This window comes from Macaca nemestrina, chromosome 3, assembly GCF_043159975.1.
Source record: "Macaca nemestrina isolate mMacNem1 chromosome 3, mMacNem.hap1, whole genome shotgun sequence".
Lineage (NCBI taxonomy): Eukaryota > Metazoa > Chordata > Mammalia > Primates > Cercopithecidae > Macaca > Macaca nemestrina.
Window position 1 is genome coordinate 155,898,922 of NC_092127.1, and position 23,277 is coordinate 155,922,198.

Here is a 23,277-nt window from a genome sequence, read left to right on the forward strand (position 1 = left end):
TACAAAGGAGTCAAAGTAGCCTGTCCTATGACACTGAAGTCCCTTGTAGGCATTTGCCAGTTCAGAGCAGTTCTTTTCAGAATGGAAACAGGTAAGATGGCAAAGGGAAGAGAGATCAATGCAAAATACTGTATCTTCATTACTTGGCAACTGGAGTTTCAATCAAGGACCCAAGAGGTAACTTAGGCAAGTGGGGGAGTCCCTGAAGGCTAAACCCATGACAGCGAAGCTTGTGTAGTCCTCAGCAGCTGCCCCAGCACAGATAAATTGAGGCTTCCTGGAAAGCACAAGCATCCTAATGGCAGTAGGGCTGATCCAGTGTCCAGAGGGAAACGTAGTGGCAACAGAAGACACGTGTGGTCTGGGGTAGGCTTTGATGTCGCAGCTCCACAGCAACAGAGACACACGAGAAAAGATCAAAATAGAAGAACAACCCAGCCTTGCTTGGAGAGGAGGTTGAATGGAATGGAATAACTAGGTGGCTAGGTAATAGAAAACCAGGTAACTAGGTAATGGAATAACTAGGGAATCACTGTGCACCTGGAGCTTCTGGGTTCTTCTCTACTCTGCAGGCTTCTCCCCAACACATCAGAGGCCTCCCAGACTCAACTGCTCCCCTCAACAGGAGCAGAAAATAGACGACAGCTACATTTTCTTCAAGTCTTGCCAAGAAAAACCTTGCAGGGTTAAGAACACAAAAGGCTTCAAATATCTTGCTACTGAGGTTCTTTCTTATAAGTTTCAGTGTATACCCACACACAGAGAGTGAAGAAAATTCACTTTGATTCAAAGGGTTCAAGAATGTTCACAGTCTTTCGAGGAGTCACTATGTTTTTAAACTCTTTCAGCAGCTCTATTTGTGCTCAAAAGAGTCATAGATGTATTTAATAGCAGTTTATCTTTCAGTTGGCCCATTACAAGCTGGAGCATAACATGTAAAGCATCCAGCATAATCATAGGTTTGGAATTGAGAAGGCTCAGGGCAGGGGGGAATGGGTGGGGAGTCTGAAATATAAAGACAAAGAGTTTGTCGTGTTATTTGCTGCAGGGAAGCATGTCCATAGGTGAAAAGGTTGAATTTCAGATGAAAATATAGAAGTAAACATCTGGAGAAGAAAGATTTTCATAGCAGGTTTATGAACATTCTCCTAAAAATCCATCGCCCATGGAAAGAAACAACTAGGGTCTGTGGAGCAACGGGGTGAAAACGAACATTCACTTAAGATACAGTAACATCTTTCTACCAAGTGATAAAAACCTATCACAAAATAAATACACACCACATGTGCTCCATAAAAGTATAACACAGAGGCACCTTTGTTTTTTTAACAGAAACCTGGCCAAGATGTGAAGACCCAGACTGTGGTGCTACGTTTGGGACTCAGAGGTCTGACACAGGAGCTGAGACTCAGACCAAAGAATTAAGATAGTAACAACATGTTGTCAATTAATCATGCTCATAAGGTAGTCAAAATGACCGTGAGGACACATTTCAGTCTATCGGATAGTATGCCAGCTTTTATTCTTGTGCTCAAAGACAAAGAAGAAAGCTTTAACTTGGTGCAATATGGGCCGAAAGTTAAGTTGTCATATACATTAAACTCAGCCTACAGTCTTACTTGAGTAAATTTCATGAAAAAATACAATTTTCTTAAATGTAAGTTATGTTAGGGAAAAAACAGTATATCCACAGGGGCCCAAAGATGTCCCTAACAATACACTCAAACATATTTCATGTATTTTATGTTTTTATGTTTAAATGTATAAATATAAATTAACATTTCTATTAAAATTCATAAAATATATATGTACATTTATAATATAAATTAAATACCTTTAGCTGAGTTAGACATTCTGTGCCCTGAAGGACACCAGTTATCCAGTTATTTTAGGAACAAATACTCCTTTTTTTTTTGAGACGGAGTCTTGCTCTGTAGCCCTGGCTGGAGTGCAGTGGCCGGATCTCAGCTCACTGCAAGCTCCGCCTCCCGGGTTTGCGCCATTCTCCTGCCTCAGCCTCCTGAGTAGCTGGGACTACAGGCGCCCGCCACCTCGCCCGGCTAGTTTTTTGTATTTTTAGTAGAGACGGGGTTTCACCGTGTTAGCCAGGATAGTCTCGATCTCCTGACCTCGTGATCCGCCCGTCTCGGCCTCCCAAAGTGCTGGGATTACAGGCTTGAGCCACCGCGCCCGGCCGGAACAAATACTCTTTATTGAGGAAGAAAGTGCTGGATCCACCAATGGAATGAACACCCACATTTGTTAGACATAGTTCAATGTGTTACTTTCTTCCCCACAAATCGCAAGTTTGTGCAATTAGCTTTCATCAAATCAACATATTAGTCACCAAAAAACACGCTGATGAAAACAAAGACAGGCTAGTTGCTTATTTCTTGAAAGTGAATAGTTCCTTTGGCCATTATATAAGGTAATCAGTTTTGCCAGCATCAAAACAGATAATGCTTTAAAAATAATGTGAGGACAATGTTATAATTTTTTTAGTTCTTATTTTCACTTTAATGGCATTGACTCATATAAGCACTATATAGCAAGTTGTTCTCTCTTACTATAGATACCTGCACTTACATACATGTAAGACCGTCCTCTAACTTCAGGAAATACTGACGTCAAGATCCCTGGCAGTATGGAAGCTGCTGTGATGGGACGGATTCTGGAAACAATTGAAATATTAGCATGGAATAAACTTCATAAATGCTTATCTTAAGGGAGTGTTGGCAGAAGCAAGGAAAATGGGTCAACTTCAGGAAATAGCATAGCCTATTTAATGGCAAAAAAAATCAAGAAACAAAATGGTGTTCAGTTGCTGGTAAATCAGTTTTCTCTTTCTAACAAGTTTATTTATAACAATTTTTCTCTTCTTCCTATAAGGAAGGTAGTTTTTCCTTCAAGTTTTTACCATTAAATTCACATATTTTAATTTTTTTAGTCCTTAATTACCCTGATGGAGTAATTTGAGAGCAGAATCCTTTGGCCATTAGGGAAAAAAGAAAGAAAAAGAAAAGAAAAGAAAAGAAAAGAAAAGAAAAGAAAAGAAAAAGAAAGAAAGAAAGAAAGAAAGAAAGAAAGAAAGAAAGAAAGAAAGAAAGAAAGAAAGAAAGAAAGACATATGTCCAAAAATTCCCTAAGCTTCTCCATATTCCTAAAAACAAAATGTAACACTAGCAGTGTAAATAAAATCAATACATTGAGAACTCCTAAGGCTGGTTCTCAATGGAACCAGCCACTCCATTCTTAGTGGAATGAAAACCTGAAATGGAAACGGGGAAGATGAAATGAGATTCTATCTAAAAAGACTCCAGCAGATTGAGGGCTAGTGTGAAAATCCCAGGATGTGTAATGAGGGGAGGGGAGTAAGTTCTATGGTCAGAGTTCCCATCCATCCCAGAGTGGCCCAGAAGAAGCCAGGCAAACACAGACCCAGTCCACATCGCTGCTCTACCACAAGCATGGCTGAGTTCAGCTTTTCAGATGTCAGACCTGGGATCGGCCCAAGGAGGGGCTCAGAAACCACAGCGACTTTTCAAGTTGTGTCCTTTATGGTATTTGCAGGGAAAGAGCCAACAATAGCCAAGGGGCTGTTTACCAAAGTCATTCTCCAGCACCTCCCACAGAAATGCTTGTGGAAATCACTGCCAAAGCTTACATGGGAATCAAACAGAAGGAACAGAGCACAGCCATGTAAAACATGCCCCAGTCATTTCGTAAGCTCTGTTTCTTCACAGATGGCTGCTGTGGAAGAAATGACTGCTTACAGAAAACAGAGATCCAAAAAATTAATCCACCACTGGGATGAAAGCAGGATGAAAAATGATTCCATTCTATAATTCACATTGGTGATTTACCAGGTCTGGGCTATAAGACATCTAGGGATAAAACTGCTACTCAAAAGCAGATCTGGCAAAGGTGAGAGAACGGTGTGAAGGGCAGGTACTGCTGAAGACTCTAGAGTCAAAAAAGGACTCACCAAATTAAAATAGAATGTTCCACAGACCATCTAAGCCAGATGGGAGTTGGTAGCTCATACATACCCTTGTATTTCCAAGAGATGGGAGACTCCAGGCTCTGAAAGGGACCAAACACAAGCTCACCTGCTGTGGCAGTACCCACAGCTGAAAAGAGAGGATGCCAAAGGAATCCAGCCTTCCTGAATCTATACTCCCAAGGTTGGGCTTTGGGACTCTGAGGGTCTAATAAGCTATGGCTCTTATTTTATATCATTACAACAACTGCTTTGGTTCTTTCACTCTTTCACTACTTAATGTGCTTCTTTACATTTCGCAGGTTGATGATACATCACTGCTTTGGATTTCCCTTCAGTTTCATGGTTCAATCCAATGACCATGTCTACATTTCTTTCACTGCCTTTATACTGCTGTACAGTTAGACTTCGTCTGCCACTCTATACACACACAAATCTCTCCCTACTTCCTTACCCCTCGTTCCCTGTTGGGAGCTAAGTTTGAAGCTTCATCCTTCTAGATCCACTCAACATTCCTTTTTAAAAGGTAGAGAACAAGGAATGTAGCAGCTGTGTTCGCTGAACCATTGAATTCACAGTGCCCAGCAGCCCTCGAGAGTCAACTGCAGCGTCCATCAGGGCAAGGACTGACAGTTTGTTTCAACACTGAATATGGTTAGTACCTGGCAAGGAGCAGGAGTTCAATAACTCGTGGCAATAATTTGTCATCATTTTCCCCCTGAAATCCATCTTATTATTCTTTTTTTTCTTTTCTTTTCAGGTTAGAGTGCAGTGGTGCGATATGGGCTCACTGTAACCTCCACCTCCCAGGTTCAAGCAATTCTCCTGCCTCAGCCTCCTGAGTAGCTGGGATTACAGGTGCCCACCACCATGCCCAGCTAACTTTTGTATTTTTAGTAGAGATAGGGTTTCGCCACATTGGTCAGGCTGGTCTCAAACACCTGACTTCAGGTGATCCACCCGCCTCAGCCTCCCAAAGTGCTAGGATTACAGGCATGAGCCACCATGTCTGGACCATTTTATTCTTTTATTCTCAAATTATTCTCTCTATAGGACAGTAGAAGGTTTAAACATCACTGAATCATGGTTTAGGGAATTATTCCACCTAAAAGGCAGGGCCAAAATCTCAAAGGGTCCCAAATTTATCCCAATAGCCAAAGTTCCTCCTCCTCTTTCTCCTTCTTTTCCTACTCCTGCTTTTCTTCTACTTCATATCTTGAACCACATGACAAGAAAAAAATATCTATACTCTTTACCCATGTTAATTAATTTACTCTGCATGAAAACCATATAAGGTAGTTACTATCTTACGTCCATTTTTACAGACAAGGAAACAAATGATTGTGCTGCGTGCCAAAGATCAGCACACAACTGAGAAGCTGCCAATCCAGGATTTGAACTCAGGCCATCTCACTCCAGAATGTCAGCTCCCAGCTGCCCTGCATACTACGTCCTGAAGGAGAGCTGTCAAGAAGGCCAACTGAAGCCTGTGAGGAACAGTATCCTGGCCATTCATTTCCCAAATATTTATTGAGTGCCTACTATATACCAGGTGCAGGGAATGCTCCCAACAGCCATGGTCACTGTTCCTATCTAGTCAACATTCCTGTTGCTTTCCTAATCACCATTTGTTATAGCTCCCAGAGAGTAAGCATGCTGAATCCATTAGAAAAGGAAACTCAAGAGTGAGTTCTTCTTCCATATCTTTATCCTTTCAACTTTCTCATTATAGAAAGCAATTGCCCCTCCTCCCAGCATTAGCTGGGACTCCAGCAAGAACCAGCTGGGACTATGTAGCAGCCTGGAATGCATAGTTATAGAACTAAATGGAAATGGGAAAATGAATACAATGATGCCAGGAAGTCCCTCTCTGCCCGATGATTAGTTTGAGGAGATGCAAAGGCAGCTATAAGGAGAGTGGCTTATTCTTGCCCTTTCTTCCCTTGGGAAGGTCTTCAAAATTGGAGGAGTTAACGGCTGCCCAGTCACCTTCTAGTCACCTTACAGAGAGAGCAGGAGAGCAGAGTGGCACATACCCTCAGGCAGGATTCCTGAGTCAAAGGCCTGCTGCTAACACTTGCAGCCTCTCAGCTTTATTTGACCTTCACCTTGTGCAGAACCCACCCTGTGCAGTACAGGACAAACCCCTTTTCCCAGGGCTGCTGAATCAGCCACACTAGGAGTTGGGGGAGAGAAGTTTCAGACCCCTGAGACATTTGGTCTATTCAGCACCATGAAGGAAATGGCCGTAGCTCAGTGAGAGAATCAAAATCAGGAGCTGGCTGAATAAAGGTGATAAAAATAGATTTTCCGACTCCACAAGATGAATCATTTTGCCATGGGGATTCGCCAGGTTCTGTTTCAACCTGGTTTTCAACCCAGTCTCATAAATTTGGCTAAGGAAAATTTTCTTCCCCTGGATAACCAGTGCCATGGAGCGTTTAGCATTCAGACAGGTCTGACGGGATTTTATGACACAATTGTCCAGAAATAACCCCCATTCCTTTCCTGGCCTGCAGTAAATAGTGACTTTGAAGGACAAGGACTAAGTGGGCAAGGCTGGAGACGCAGCCCTTCCCTCCAGACTCCTCCCTGCCTCCCCACTGTCCTCCTCACTTCTTTCCATCCTCATTTTAAGATCCGGAAGTTTTTAAAAAGCAAAGGGGGCCGTAGAGTCAGGAGCAGAATGTGGCTGGGGCTCAGGTGAAGCAGCTCCCCCATGAATGCAGCCACATCTCCCCCATGACACCAAGTGCTGCTGGACCACATCTTAAAAATGTAGCCAAGTTGCTTTTCATTCTCAAAATTCTCAAAAATCCCTTTTATTTTGACTAAACTAATAGAGTTATGTGTCTTCTACCACATACCGGAAAATAAAAAACAATGCTTTCCTTAGGGAATTTAAAGTTGGAAAAGCTTAATTAAAAGCAACAGGTGCTAACAGTTACCAAAGGACAAGATGAATCCACAGGAAAGTAATTTTCATATTATTTTTGCCATACTAATAAGTGAATAAAAAGTAACTTTTTTTTTTAAACCAAGTTTTAAAGTCTAAATAGCTTCCTTCTTTCCATCATGGATACCCCTAAGCATCTATTTTTTATACAACGTATTTTACTTACCCCCACTTGTCCTCACACTCCACAATGAACTCCAGCCGACCCACTCTGGGAGATGGGAGGGGCATGTCTCCTGTGTGCTCCTAGTCAGCCCCAGCACGGCAGCCGAAATGCCCTTACATTTCCTTTCCCAAAACAGTCGTCACCACTGCCAACCCTGCTCTGTCCACAAGCAGGCTGCAGTGGCTGAAATGCTGATGCAGTGAAAGGGAACTGGAAGAGAGCTGATTGCCACACCTATTGGAGAGGGAGGCGGAGAAGCCCGTTCCCTCTGAGGAAGGGGAATGGCATCTTCAGAGGTAGAGATGCCAAGATTGGAATTCTGCAGAGAGCTTTGTGTCAGCCACTAGCACACAGTAGGTTTGCAGTACTGTCAGGAAATCTGGATCTGGAAAAAGCACCCAAGTGGGACCTGAGGAACAAAGACTCAAGTCCCAACTCTGAAACAAAGTTGCTGCCTGACTCCAGGCAAGTCACTGCTTTCTGGTCTCAGTTTCCTTGTTTGTAAAATAATAGTGTTTCAAAAAGTAAATCTCCAAGTGGCTTCTAGTTCTGAGATTCCAAGGCCCTGCTAATGTTCATGGGCATAATAAGTAGTAAATTACCATTTATTGAAAACATCCTGGCCGGGCACGGTGGCTCAAGCCTGTAATCCCAGCACTTTGGGAGGCTGAGGCGGGTGGATCACGAGGTCAGGAGATCGAGACCATCCTGGCTAACATGGTGAAACCCCATTTCTACTAAAAATACAAAAAACTAGCCGGGCGTGGTGGCAGGTGCCTGTAGTCCCAGCTACTCGGAGGCTGAGGCGGGAGAATGGCGTGAACCCGGGAGGCAGAGCTTGCAGTGAGCTGAGATCCCGCCACTGCATTCCAGCCTGGGCAACAGAGCGAGACTCCGTCTCAAAAAAAAAAAAAAAAAAAAAAACATCCTGTGTACTATCTATCATATTAGGTATTTTATGTATATCATCTCATTTAATCCCAGAATACTGAGATGGGATTTATCAACCCCATCTTATAGATGAGGAAACTGGCAAACTCACTCCATGAATCCCCATGAAAATAAAGGATCATCATATCCATTCAGTGTTTTGAATTTAAACAGAGGCATTCAATCTTTGTGCCTGAAATTGAGATGACATCTGAGAATGGAATTTCTGCACTGCTGGGAGATTAATGTGTTTACAGTCCTCTGCTGGTATAATTCCGAGGTACTAGTATTTATGGTTATGGCTGTTCATGCTACTGCAAAATCCATTTTCCACCTGTTGCTTTTTATTAAACCTCCCTAAAGGACATGAAATATTTCTTTCTGCAGATTCTAAAAACAGGATGCTGAAATATGTGAGCAGAAGCATCGTGTGCGGAGTTACCATTTGGAATTTTCAAATGCTATAAAACACAATGTTTACAACCAATTCATCATTTATAAAAGTTTATTGGATTAATATGCCAATGGACTCACTGGTATCCTGCCATTTATTGATACGAATACATCAAGCGGTAGGCTGATATTTAATATTTATTAATAACTTCTGTATTTCCTTGCCTATTTCATAGTTTCCTTGCATTATGCTCTTTTATCTTTATTGTCATTCATCCTATTTTAAGTTAACTTTTTATTTTAGAATAGTTTTAGATTTATAGAAAGCTACAAAGATAATATGCAGAGTTTCAGTATAAGTCATGTCTTACATCTTACATTCCTATGGTACATTTATCACAGTTAATGGATAAACACTGGTATGCTACTATTAAGTAAATCTATGCTTTATTTGGATTTCATTAGTTTTTCCCTAATATGCGTTTTCTGTTTTAAGATCCCATCTACAATGCCATATGATATTTAAGCATTATGTCTCCTTAACTTTTTCTGCACTCTCCTTGTTTCTCAGACGTGCCTTGCTTTTGATGGCCTTGATAGTTTTGAAGAATACTGGTCGGGTATTTTATAGAATATCCTTCAATTTAGGTTTGTCTGATATTCTTTCCATGGCTGGAGATATAGATTTTTGTGAGGAAAAAGTACCATTCTTTTAACCCTGAGGGAAAAGAGGGAAACGACCACTCCTATAACATTATATCGATCATCCCATTTTTTAATGTTATGTTTAAGTTCAATCAAAACCTTAAACTGAATATAGTTAAATTATAGAAAGGAAAAATTAGATATCAAGCTACTCAGGAATCTAGTATTTTATACTGTGGACAGAGTGACAGAGAGGAAGTAATTTTTGCACCCATTTGAGATGAAGGTAGACCTAAGATTCTAGCAGAAAGCCAGCTAATTACAAGAGAGGTGACTAGTGAGTTCTTTTGAAATGCTTGCCAAGGCAAACTTCCTATAAAAACAATCCAGAGGAAGGCACGTTTTAAGAGAAGTGCTGTTTCAGCCTAGCATGGTCTCCTCTTTCAAATGATACTTTCATATATTTGGTGGTATTTTTTTCCTGTTGTCAAACAATAAAATCCCTATAAACTTGGGTTTGGAATACATGCTAAGAATTAGTTCCGCAGAAAGTTATCCTCTAGGTAAGTTATAACTATGGAAAAAAAGAAGTCAGACTTCGGCTGAAATATGTGTTTCCTGCTATTATATATTTTTTGCTCACAGTTTGTAATTGAAGGTCTATTCCTAAGGGAAAAAAGTGAGGAACTGATGTAATGTCACAAATTCTGCTAAACGCTGCTCAACGAAAGATAAGGGAGAACAAGTGGTTTCTTTCTTCAAAGAATGGCATTTTTTTTTTTTCGGGAACAGGAAAGGGAAAAAAAATGAAGGGGGGAAAAAAGCTTTACAGCACTGCTATATATAACCTTCCACCTCGGCAGAGACACAGAATAATTATGGAAACAAATTTGGAAAAATAGTTTGTGGTGCAGAAAGAGGATATTAGACTTCAGCTAGCAAGTCTAGGCATTCAAAACACATGTGAATAAGAATTTAAGGGCTTAGCTGGCTAACCCACTGTTATGGGCTAAATTGTCTCCTCCTCCCTCCCCCAATTCATATCTTGAACTCCTAACCCTTTCTAACGCAGAATGTGACTGTAGCGACTATAAGGAGGTAGTTAAGTTATATGAGGTCATCTGAGGGGGCCCTAATCCAATATGACAGTGTCCTTATAAAAAGGCAAAATACGGACACAGATACATACAGGGGAAAGACCATGTGCAGATGCAGGGAGAAGGCAACCATCTGCGAGCCAAGGAGACAGGCCTTAGAACAAACCCACTCTGCTCACACCTTGATCTCAGACTTCTAACCTCCAGAATTGACAAAATACATTTCTATTATTTAAGCCACCCAATCTGTGATACTTTGTTATGGCCATCAGAGCAAACTAATACACTCATCTAGTACTAAGAATGAAATATCAGGGTTAGTATAAGAGAGGCTGCAGGGTACAAGATGGGGTGGACATGATATCTCAATGAATTGTCAATTATATGAAAATCTTTCTTTTTTATTTTTTGTGACAGGGTCTCACTCCCATCACCCAGGCTGGAGTCCAGTGGCACATTTATGGCTCGCAGCCTTGACTTCCCAGGCCCAGGTGATTCTCCTACCTCAGCCTCCTAAGTAGCTGGAACTACAGGAATGCATAACCATGCCTGGCTAATTTTTTGTATTTTTAGTAAAGACAAGATTTCGCCATGTTGCCAGGCTGGTCTTGAACCCCTGGGCTCAAGCAGTCACCTGCCTTAGCCTCCCAAAATTCTGGGATTATAGGCAAGAGCCACTGCACTGGTCTTTCTGTCATGATTTTCAATTCTAAGTGCAATTGCTAATGACTTTTCCTGTAGTCTCAAACTCCTTTTTTTCACTCCCTTCTCCCAATCCCTGCCAATGTGGATCAAACACTCCAAAGACAATACTATAATTTGAAGGGGGAGGGGAACTTCATAGCTTGTGGTTATAGAAAAAAAAAGTCTTCATTTACACTTAAGCATAAGGATTTAACTTCAAAATAATCCATTCATTAACCTAGTCCAATTTTTTTGTAACTTTTTCCCTGAGTTCCAAACCAGCATTTCTAATAGTCTGCCAGACATCTGCACATGAATATCTTTTAGAGATAGCCAACTCAATATATCCAAAAGAGAATGCATCTTTTCTTTTGGAACCCATTTCTCATTCCCATGTTCCCATGATTCCTATTAATGGCATCAGAATCCTCCACATTGCTCAAGTCCAAAATGCAAATGTCATCTTCCTAAGATTATCTGTTGTATTTCATCAGTTCTAAGATGTACACTTTTTTTAACCTCTGAAATAAAGATGCATTTTTCATTGCTAGTGGCTTAGCATTGTGTCATCATTGAATTAGCAGCTTTTTAAAATGAGCTATAATTTTTAAAAATAGTGTGTCTCATCATTGATGGCATATTACATTTAGTGAAAAGCAAATCCTGTCTCCTCATCTCTAATCCCACTGCTTCTACTAAGGTTTAAGTGTTCATCCTCTCTCATTCGGACTACTTATCTCCTACTTGACTTTTATTGCTGGTATCTTACCATAATCAGCTTTCTACACGGCCACCTCAGTTATCTGGAACACAAGATTCCCTTGTTTTCAGTGGCTCTTACTGCACAAAAAATGAGTCCAAACACCCCCAGATGGCATTTCTGGTCTCAGCTTACTATTCCTGGTCCAGTTTCCAAGCATGGATTTTTCTCAGGGATTCTGTGTCCAGCTGCAGCCACTGGACCCAGTGCAAATAATGCAAATGATAGCCATTTCCAGATAAGACCCAGGTTCTTCTGACTCAGAGCCTTTCTCATTCCATGCCCTGAAGCTAGTTTTTCTTCCTCTAACTCCATGATCTTCACTATTTGTAGATGCCCTGTTCAAATCCCACCTCTTCCAAAGTTCTTAATCACAAATCAAAATTTCTTCCTTGGTATTTCTTGCATGTTATGCTTCATCAACATTTCACAGTCTACCTTACATTTGACCTCTCTTCTACATTTGCCTTCTAGAAAGTAGTCTCCTAAAAGGCAGGAATTATGTCTTGAAGTGGATTTTTACTTGGAAGGCATGAGAGAGAACACATCATCTCTATTTGGTGTATATGTGCAGAAGAAAATTAGAAAAAAGACCTTGGATTTCATGCAAGAAAGGCTGTCCAAGGAAAACCGTGTTATCTTTAAAGTCCTATAAGCACAAGGAGCCCATGTTCAGGAGAATGAGAGATCCATGCCCTGGCTGCTCAATAGATGGATACAACCATTTCATTCACTGTGACAAGAAACTTCTAAAGAGCTCCCAGAGATCCCTTCCTCCTGGCATTCAGACCCTTGTGGAACCTCCTCCCCTTGGGTGTGGGCTGGACCTAGTGACTTGCTTTTAATTAATAGAATAAGGCAGAATTGATAAAACATCACTTCAGAGATTAGGTTATAAAGGACTGTGACTTCCATCTCGATTGTTGTTTCCCTCCCTCCCTCTCTCTTTCTTTCTCTGGCCTTTCCTGCTTGCTCACTCCGATGATGCAAGCTGCAACCCTTAAGCTGTTCTATAGAAAGACCCACATGGCAAGTAACCAAGGATGGCTTTGGCCAACAGCCTGTGAGGAACTGAATCCTGCCAATATCCACGAGTGAGCTTAGAAGCGGAAGTTCTAAGCTCCCCACTCTGGCCTGGAAATGACACTGACCAACACCCTGAATGCAGCCTTGTAAGGGACCCTGAACCACAGACCCAGCTAAGCCTTGCTCATATTCCTGACCCATAGAACTATGAGATAATAAATGTTATTGTTTTAAGCCACTAAGTTCTGGGGTAATTTGTTATACAGCAATTGATAACTAAAACCCTCACCAAATAAGAAAACCACAAGATGAGTGGAGGGACAAAAAATTCTTATTAAGTCTTCCCAAATACCCACAAAAGATGTGCAAGGGGACTAACTTGTTGGTCTGATCCAAGCACATCAGTAACAACCAAAAGCCAGCCTACACCAGTGGGCATCAGAACTCCCCTTCACCCGGTCCAACCTACAGTGGAGAATTGCTCTCGCCATCTGACACAGTTTTATCACTGTATTCACCATGTGGTCAAGCCTTTTGGTTTAGGTCATGAATCATCTGTTGCCCTGGTTTCCAAGCGTGATGTACAAAGTGAGAGATAAATGTTACTTTCGAATGTTACTCAAATGTTACCTTCACTCAGGAAGAGCCTTAAATACGTTTCTGAGGTGTTGGGATTTTATTCCACATTCAGTAGGGAGCCATATAAAATTATGAGATGAGGGACACAAGATGACCTGTACTTTTTTTACAAGCTAACTGTGAAGGCTGTTTCAACCAGCAGCATACAAGCTCTATCAACCTGGGAGGCGGTAAATAAACTTAGATTCCACAAGTTCATATTCCACCTTTCAATTGAACGCAGGTGGAATGCACCAAAGACCTCATGTGTTTTGCTGATTTTCCCTGCAGTGTGTAGTCTTTCATGGCTAAACCTACTAAAATGCTAACCACCACTCCTATGTTGGCTTGGCGTTGGCATCAAACTTGAGAGCAGCAAATTGAGCATTCCCTCTGTGTGTGGTGTGGGAACACAACCGAGGTTTCTCATACTGTGCCAGGGATGAGGATAAAGGAAAGTGTGTCATTAAATTCCATTTTGGCTGAGAAACTTCACAATGTCTATTCATTTCCCTCAGTGAAATATGCCTCCTTCACACAGAACATCACTCAGCTACCAGTTTTTACCTGTTCCCCTAAGGAAGGGGAGGACGACCCCTAGAGAGTCCAGGTCATACCATGCTACTACTACAGAGAACACAGGGTAGCAGGAAAAACACATGAGAGTTTTTATTCGAAGCCCTTCCTTCTCCCCTACCCATGAATGAGAATTCTGTCTTCCTGTCTCTGAGTCTTTGTTGTCCAGAATCAGAATCGGGGGCAAAAGGAGCCCAGTCTAGCTGGATTGATTTGCACTGGAAAGGGCTAACCGTTAGTCATAGCAGACAAAAGGGTAAGAAGCAAGGAAGGCAAGAACTAGCACAGTGTGAGGCTCAAAGATTTGAGGTCACTCAAAGATTTGAGGTTTTGGAGGGTTGGCAAGTATAAGAGGGGTGTGTGTGTGTGTGTGTGTGTGTGTGTGTGTGTGTGTGTGTGAAAGAGACAGAGAATGAATGTAGGAGAGAAAGAGAGAGAGGAGAGCACTTTAGGAAATTCTGTTGCATATTATGAATGAAATCACTCTGACATATTTTTTAAAGATTCCATTAAAGAATTCTAAGGCTTTCCTATGATCACTTGTTAGGTGTGGCCATGTGAAGCCTGATTTGATAGTGGCCATGGTAGAAATATTACATGGAGCAGTGCCTTTTTCATAAAGGCCACTTCCTGAATTTGGTTGAGTTAGTACATTTTAAATGAGAGTCTGTTTTCTAACAACTTAGGTCTCCTTAGAGGTCACTGTCTCCAAACAAATTTCCTGAAAGTGTTGAGATTCAATTCTATAGCCTAAGGTCTAATGGAGAGAGTGTAACACAATGGAAAAGGCACAGACACAGAGCTAGGCAAACCCAGGTTCAAGTACCAAGTCTGCCTCTTATTAGTTGGAAAGCTGGTGACATTTCTTTGAACTTTAAAGGTACAGCAATAATGACATCGCAGGTGTGTTGTAAAGATTAGGAAGGATGATCTAGCACTACACCTGGGGCGGAGTAGGAATGTGATACGTGATGGTTATCACTGTGGTAACTTTCACCTCTAACCTCCCTCTTGCCTGCCTTGCCTTCCTCCTGGCCAGACAAAAAGGCTTTTTTTTTTTTTTTTTTTTTTTTGAGACAGAGTTGCACTCTTGTAACCCCGGCTGGAGTGCAATGGCACAATCTCGGCTCACTTCCTGGGTTCAAACAATTCTCCTGCCTCAGCCTCCTGAGTAGCTGGGATTACAGGCGCACACCACCATGTCTGGCTAATTTTTGTATTTTTAGTAGAGACGGGGTTTCACCATGTTGGCCAGGCTAATCTCGAACTCCTGACCTCAGGTGATCTGCATGCCTTGGCCTCCCAAAGTGCCAAAGGGATTACAGGCATGAGCCACCATGCCTGGCTGAAAAACAACAGTTTTAACTGGAGGAGAGACAGAGCCCAGAGAACAGAACTTTAAGCAGTTTTTTCTAAGGTAATCTATATATCTTATTGGAGGGAAGGTAAAAGTTCTAGAACTTCTAAAGGAAGTTGTAAGAATATAAACGAAAAGAGAAGACATTGATCAGGATGAGTTGAGGCACACCAGAGCTAATTCTTAGGTAGGATTTGCAGGAAAACCTTTCTTGACAGTTAGACATCCAAAGCACCGAGGACCCCAATTTATTGCATTGTTATCTTCCTAAAAAGATGAAGGCTGCATAAAGGCTTTTCACTCGTGCTACTCAGGTTAACAGTCTTGTATGTCTAGTTTTGTCCAAAACAATATTTTTATTCTTCTCATAATGTGGAAATCTCTACAGCTCTTTCATCACTTCCCCTACTCTGATCTCACTCAACAAAATAGCAACTGTTCTGATGTCAGTTTCATAAAATAAAGCAGATAACTTTGGAAAGCTTTCTAAAGTCTAAAGAACGTATGGAAACTTACATTTCTATCCATGGCAGGAAGCTCTAACCATATTTGAAATCTTATCTTTGATTAGAGAAAAGTACATCCTTTGCCCCAAAATGCGTTTCTGAGTGGGTCAGGGTACTGAATGGTAGGATCATCTGACCACTCACATTCCTGCTTATCCTTCTGACCTTCAGCTAGTGTCAAATTTCCATCATTCATCAGGCTAAGAAGTGATACGTGAGCTCAGAAAGATAATTTGTAGGTATTGGCCAACAGAAAGAAAAAAAAAAAGATGAACTTAAAAAGTGAGTTTTTGCCTTCCTCTCTTTTTCAAAAAAGGTGGAATAATCTGTCATTAAAATGTGTCCCATCTTCAGCTGGGAACACTGGATATGTAATAAGCAAGGAGAGGGGTGGCCAGGGCTCGGGATCCATCTCATCTTTTACTGTTTGTCTAACGTGGGGCAAATAACTTCCCTTTATGGACCCACATGTCCTCATCTGTAAAACAAACACATCTAAGATGCCCTTCTAAGATACATCTAAGAAGTAAAATTGTCTTTTCCTCAGATCACTTTTATCCTCATAGACCCATGGAAAAATCAAACAGTATTTTATGACAACTCTAAGAAGGTTCAGCACTCAGGGGCAGAATCCACAAATATCATCTATTTCCAATTATACTTCACATGTGCATATGTGCACACACAATGGCTGTCACAATTCAAATCTGTGCAAGAAAAAGCTTAATCCCCAAACTCCAATCATAAGCAAAGATTTCATACATTCACGGCTTTTGCACAAAACCCAAAGCTCCTGGGATGAAACAACATTTAGCATGATCTCTAATGACCACTAAATTGAGTTTCAAGATGTGGCTCGATTGTACAAAACTGACAAGCTAGCAGACTGAAGTGCAGCATTTTTTAAAAACTTTGGTATGCCAAGACCTAAATTTGAGGACTTTCTCTCTGGCAGCAGCAAACAGTATCACTAACACCTAAAAGAGAATGCAAGCATCTGCAGGCAGTCACCACACGGCTTCATATGTCAGCAATCGTTACAGAAGAAATGCAGACCCAGATCCAGGGTCTTTGCATTCTTGCCAGGAAATGATTTTCAACTACTTTGTTTTAACACCTTCACCCCTGAATTCTTTGTAACCACAGCTTAACTCAGGGGCTAAAATACACCTATTCATGCCTTTGTAAATCTACATATGTTTATAATTTGAGATTGCTATGTGAAAACACACTTTTCTATTTATCTTCAAGTGAAGCAGCTGGGCCACCTTAATGGACTGGCTTCTCAACGCTAGCCCATTAAGACACACGGGCATGGGTTCCAGGCATAGAAACCCTCTGGCCACATTTCTCAGATCTCTATGGCCCCTGCTACTACAGACTTCTTGATCAATAGATGGTCAGTGGCCTGTCAACCCCTGACAAAGTTAAAAATCCAACCTGATGTATTCAGAAGCATTTCAGGGATTTTTCTACCTGCCCTTTCCTGACTGTCATGAATATTAGGAAGAAGAAAATATTGTTTGAAAAATGCCCTCACACAAAGGCTGCATCTCTACTAACAAGATGATCTCTGCCATCTTCAAATCCATTACTTGAGGTTCCCTATGTCTCACCTGAAAATAACAGAATTAATGTATTTTAATCCTCAACTTTTTATATGGAAAAACTTCAAACCTACCAAAAGGTTGCAAGAATAGTACCATGACCCCATACGCCCTTTATCTAGAGACAGTATTTTGCCACATTTCCACCCTTCTTCCCTTCCTTCCTCCCTCCCTTCCTTTCTTTCCTTCCTTCCTTCTTATCTCTGTGTATATGAAATTATATATTATGTACCCAGAATTTTTTGCTAAACATATTCAGGATTGGTTGTATACACCACGACATTTCATCTCAGAATACAGCATATATATTTGCTGTCTAAGATCAAAAGTATTCTCCTCTATACACAAAGACAACTATCACATACAGGAAATATAACACTGAGAGAATACTATTATCTAATACTCAATTTATACTTAAATTTCCCCAATTGTCTCAGTAATGTCTATTATAGTTGCTTTTTCCCAATTAAGGATCATGCACTGCATGAGGCTGTCATATTTCTTTAGTCATCTTTAATCTACAACAGTTGTCCAGCCTTTTGGGGATGGGGCAGTATTTTTAATGATGCTGACAGTGGTGAAGAGGACAGGCCAGCTGTTTTGCAGTATGTCCCTGAATGTAGATTTGTCAGATTGTTTCCTGAGAACTGTTGTGATTTCTTAGTGCATCGCCAGGACATCTAACATCATTTGGACCCATTATAGATATCGGTAAGTTAGATCATGGCCAACTACTTAAAGACATAGTGTCTTAACATGAATACGAAACCATTTACAGGCCTTTAATTTCAAACTGTTAACCATAGTTATTTAAAATCTTACTTTCCAAAATATATTTCAAAACAGAGCTGACTTTTCTGTCTCTCAAGTATTAACTCATTTTCTCCTATACCAGGGGATGCTCTCTGTATTCTATAATAAAAGACCATAATGGACTATAAATATTAAAGGTTTCACAAAGGAGTCTGTTTTGTGTTAGATCTTTAGTTTTATTTAATTTTTTATTTTTTAACTTAAAAGATGTGTTAGTCTGTGTGAGATCTTGATAGACAAATATAATTTTGTCAAAAAGAGCAGGGGGAAAACATTCAATGAATAACATATATCATAAGAAAAGGCATCATTCATGGGAGTGAAGAGTGTTTGCGGAACTGTGAGTCAACTATTATAGTCCAGGCAAGAGATGAGGATGGCCTGCTCTGGGGCAGTGGCCAAGGAAATACAGACAAGTAGACAGATGGGAAAATTCTTTGATAGCTGAACTGGTGCGACTGCATGTCTATGATGCCTTCACTGACACTGGGAAATAGGTGCACGGGACTGGTCATTCAAGTCTCATTTGAATATGTTAAGTTTGAGGTGCTTGTAGGAAATCCAGATGGAACTGTCCAATAGATAGAACACCAGGTCTGGAGTTTAGGAGAGAGTACTTGATGAGAAATGCTGCTTTGGGTCCATATCATGGAGAGCTGAAGTCATGGACACAGACAAGAACATGAGTGTAGAAAGGGAGGCACAGGCACGACATGAGAACCCTGGAAGTACATGAACATAACAGGGGGTTGTAGGGTGGCAATCTGTTTCCCACCAGGGCCACAACTAGTGCTCTGCTTTTTGTGGAAATGTTGATCTGAAGGCAAATGAAGCAAAGAAAAAGAGTTTGACCAGATTTGTAGATTCAGGAGTCACTAGTGAATGGGTAGTAGGTGACTTAAGAAAGTATTTTTTTGGACTAAAGATAATAAATTAGTAAATAAAATATAACTGATACAGGGTGAAGGTAAGTAGGGGAGGTGTTCACTGAAAAAAGGCAAAAAAAAAAAAAAAGGCGATAGCAAGGACAAAGTGAAAAGGAAATCCAAATGAAAAAAGAAAGTAGAGGAATACTAGTCAAGAACATAAATAGAAGGAAAGAAGATGAGGTCACCTTGCCTTCTTGTATCAAGTTGCCCGAATGCTCCAAGACAGAGGCAATATGTGAGAAACAACATTTGATCCGTGATAGGAAATAATATAAAGACAAATGCATGTGCCTCTAAGAGTTAATTTTACTAAAATTATTTATGATTTCCATTTTAAATTGAGGTTTCGAAACCCTTTTCTCTTTAGCTACTGAACTGGGAGCGACTTGTTTCTCCTCATCTGGATCTTCCTGGGGCCTTCCTTAGTTTTATGTTGCAAATTTTGCTTCTATAACATTAAACCCCAGAGCTCCAAGGTCCAAAAAGTTGCCATAGGCTTAGGGACAGATATTCATCAGGATCATTAAGACCTTGGCTTTAACATTTAGAAGAGGTGAATTTACTAAATGTTTAAAAATAATTGATATATGTATACATTAATATATAATACTCATATATTATTTATTATATGGAACTATTCAAATATATTCCTTCCAAATATATGTATCTATCTCGATATTAACTTACTTGGTTACCTGATTCTGAAGAACAAAATTAGAAGGATTTTTAACGACTAATCACCAGTTCACTACCAACCAATATGGGGAATAAAATGCATCCGCAGAAATGGCAGTTCTTCAAGAAAACATCTATTTCATTCAATCTGCTGAAACCATGTACCTTCCTCCAAGGACCCCTCACAGTTCTCAAACACAATTGGTTTTTTGTCACATCTAATTTCAATTAGTCATCGTGATATGGCTAAGAAGCTTTTTAACAACAATCAGTAAGGTCTATGTAGGATCCTGCTTAAATTCTTGACATTCTTCTCATTGCTTTCTGCAAAACCACATGCGCAGAAGGCGATCACAATGGAAACAATCAGTGAGTCATTACCAAGCTATATACTTCCTCAGCTCTCTCTCTGTGTGTGCGTGCGTGTGCACGCGCACGCACATATATGCCAATTCCTTCCGAAACTGAAATTTGATTGTCTTCCTGATCTTTTTACTTCTTTCCTTTTTCTACACAAAGGCAACATCGATGAAGCAATTAAAATTAGTTGCCAAGAAGTACAAGACATATCAATGCATGAAAAAAATATTCTGCTTCTAACCACATATGAACATGTAAGTTTTAGATTTTATGTGGATAAGTTCAGAAGGGCAAGGATTCTGTTTAAACGGTTTTCCAGATGATGTCAGACCACCTTAGTGTCCCAGTATGTCTTCAGAATAGTTGATCTACAATTGTGGTATTTAAACCCAAGTAGATTATAATATTGAAAACAGCAATTTATTATGACACTATTGTTTTCTCTTAAAATTCTCTTTCTCTCTACCTCCCCTACCCTCCATTCTAGTGGAACGCAGTGATGAACTGAAATGAGAAAATGTAATTAAAATCACATTCCTCCCCCAAGGGTCAACCTAATTATCAGCCTCTCACCCCAAAACAAATTTAGCTCTTTGAGAATGAAGGTCCTTATCACTCATGGAAAAAACACCAACAAAGATTAACATGCCATTTAGGCATGACTGCAATCTTTCATTTTAAGTGACCTCTTCGTTTAATGGATTCAATGCGTTCTCATTCAAGTGGAATATATATTGTGGGAGAGAACTGTAATAAATGGTACTGTCATGACCCCTAGGTTAGAGCAAAGGAATATTGGAAAATAAATCTCAATTCCACATACTCACCAGTCCTGCAATGGGGGTAGGCAATCTATTGATCTTTTTAACAAGTCCTGGCTTTATAGCATTCAGCAACCTGTCATGAAAAAGGCAGAATGTCAAGTGAGACATAAAGCAAGATGGATCACACAAATCACCTTTATCCAGGGCTAGAGCTAAATTGCTGGATAGGAAAAGCAGTGAATTCAAAGCATGTAGTAAATCTCAATAATCTATCAGCTTTCATGCATATAAGTGAAGAGCTTTGCCAATATCAAGTTGGTCCATGGCAGGTGAAGTTTTAGAATTTAGAAATGTTGAGAGAGGAGAAAGGGTAGAGACTGAAGAGGGCTTCAAGGAAAAGGACAAGGGGGAGAGCTGGATTGAGGTTGTGAGGGAATTATCTGGAACTGGAGCCAGGTATTACAACTCAGGTAAAGCTTGTTGCCAATTTTCCTGGCTAAGACAGGGGTCTCTCCAGGGATGCACTAAATTCAAAGACCAGTATCTATCTTTACAAATGATTTGCCAAGACAAATTCTAAGTCAGACCCTACTTGCTCTTTGAGGATAGTGGCTTTTTCAAAGTGGTTGAGCTTCACTTTAAAAAGGGAAGAATATGTTTAATAAGAGGTTAGCCAATCATATTCTGAAGATTTTAAACAAGGTTGACCAAGAGTCCCTAGGTACAAAAGATATTTGAGCAAAAGATTTTCAGCTAAAGATTGAAATTATATAACAATGGTTACACAAGCAAGGGAATGCAAGAGAAACAACTATCATTGCTTGTTTTCAGGACATAAAAATCCAGAGTGAACAGAAACAAGGAGAGCAACTTATAAAACTAAAATGTGGTTAACATCGGGGTAATTGGGTAAAGTGTAGCATTTGCAAAGTAGGTTATTCATAAATAAGTGATTGAAGGTAAGGGGCTGGAGAATGTAGAATATTATTTCCACATTCGGGAATCAGGCAATTAGGTAACTTAGAATACTGTGCAAAGAGAAACTTAGGGTAGGAGTGTATTATAATTGAGAGGTCAACAAACTACAATCCCTGGGCCAAATCTGGTCCAACACCTGTACTTATAAATAAAGTCTTACTGGAACAGGAATATAACCATCCTCATTCATTTACATATTGTCTATGGCTACTTTTGTGCTACAACTGCAGAGTTGAGTAGTTACAATGGAGACCTGAGGGGCCACAAAGCATACAATCTTCACTATTTGGTGCTTTATGGAAAAAGTTTGCTGACCTCTGTTAAAATTCATGCAATCCAAGGTTATAACAAATTATAAAGAACCTATGCTTGCCAGAATTCTACAGATCAGTAACAAAAATTTTTCAAATGATTTAATAGTCTTGAATTTAAACTATCTTTGACTTTGATACCACTATATATGTTGAGAAATGTCCATACAGTGATTGTGACAGGATATTCCATTTTTGCATGCAAGATTAATTGGCTGCTCTCAGTAATTTTCATGGCAATTCCAACATGCTGCCACCAAGAGGCAGTACTCACAGTGCACAAGTGCTGTTTTGCCCACGGAGAGCCAAGCTGGCTGCTCTTTTCATGAATGCACTTATTTTTTAACTATAAATTTAACCTTTTAAAAATGCTTCTTTAGAACTTATTTTTGAATTATTGGTGTCACCAGTTGGAAGGCAATTTGTTCACTCTTCTCATTTTATAGTTCAGAAAACTGAAGCCTGGTGAAGTCTGAATTGAAGTCTGAGTGACTTCCCCAGAGCTGATTAGTAACACACTCGGGCCCAGAACCCAAATTTCTTAGATCAGTGCTTTCTATCAGGTGGTGTAAATATCCCAAATCTCCTGGTTTAAAATACACAGATAGATATCTCCAAAGTCACATTTTTAAATGTACAAAATTCTTTTACTCACTACTTTTGCTTTTCTCAGATACATTACTTTCCTTACTAGTTTTTAACAGTGTAATTTTAAACTGAATTTTAAGATAATATTTGTGTACAGTTGTTGACAATTCAAAAACATCAAAAGGATATACAGTAAAATATCTTACTGTCACCTTTGTACCACAGGACTCCAGCCTACTCTCTGAAGGCAACCTGAAAGACTTTCTAGAGGAGAATTTATTTAAAAAAATATATAGAATTTAAATATATATATGTGTAGCATATAGTATACACTGTCCTACACCTTGCTTTTCACTTAACAATGTATTTTGGAGGTTGAACAATTTACCTTGGAGACTCCTTATCCATACATATGGAGCTAAGCCCTTTTCAATAGCTGTGGACCACTAATGACTACAGAGCTGGCAGATTAAACACTCTAATAGTTTTAGATTTTCCTAATAAGATGAAATACCATTGCTACCAGACAGACTAAGAT

The 23,277-nt window shown here is 40.0% G+C and overlaps 1 protein-coding gene across 25 annotated transcripts in view; it reads right to left on the reverse strand.

Annotated features, from left to right (window-relative positions):
- Positions 1–23,277, reverse strand: part of LOC105487715 (LIM and calponin homology domains 1) — a 344,201-nt gene that overhangs the window by 156,960 nt on the left and 163,964 nt on the right. For 24 of the 25 annotated variants that reach the window (XM_011751280.2, XM_024794726.2, XM_024794725.2 and 21 more), the window contains one exon: positions 20,926–20,995. Coding sequence is in view for 7 of the 25 variants with exons in the window: in XM_024794726.2 (XP_024650494.2) it covers positions 20,926–20,995 (70 nt within the window). In the remaining 18 variants the exon portion in view is untranslated. Of the gene's footprint in view, positions 1–7,122; positions 7,320–20,925; positions 20,996–23,277 lie in introns of those variants that run through there. The other variant, XM_024794721.2, reaches the window with a different exon arrangement.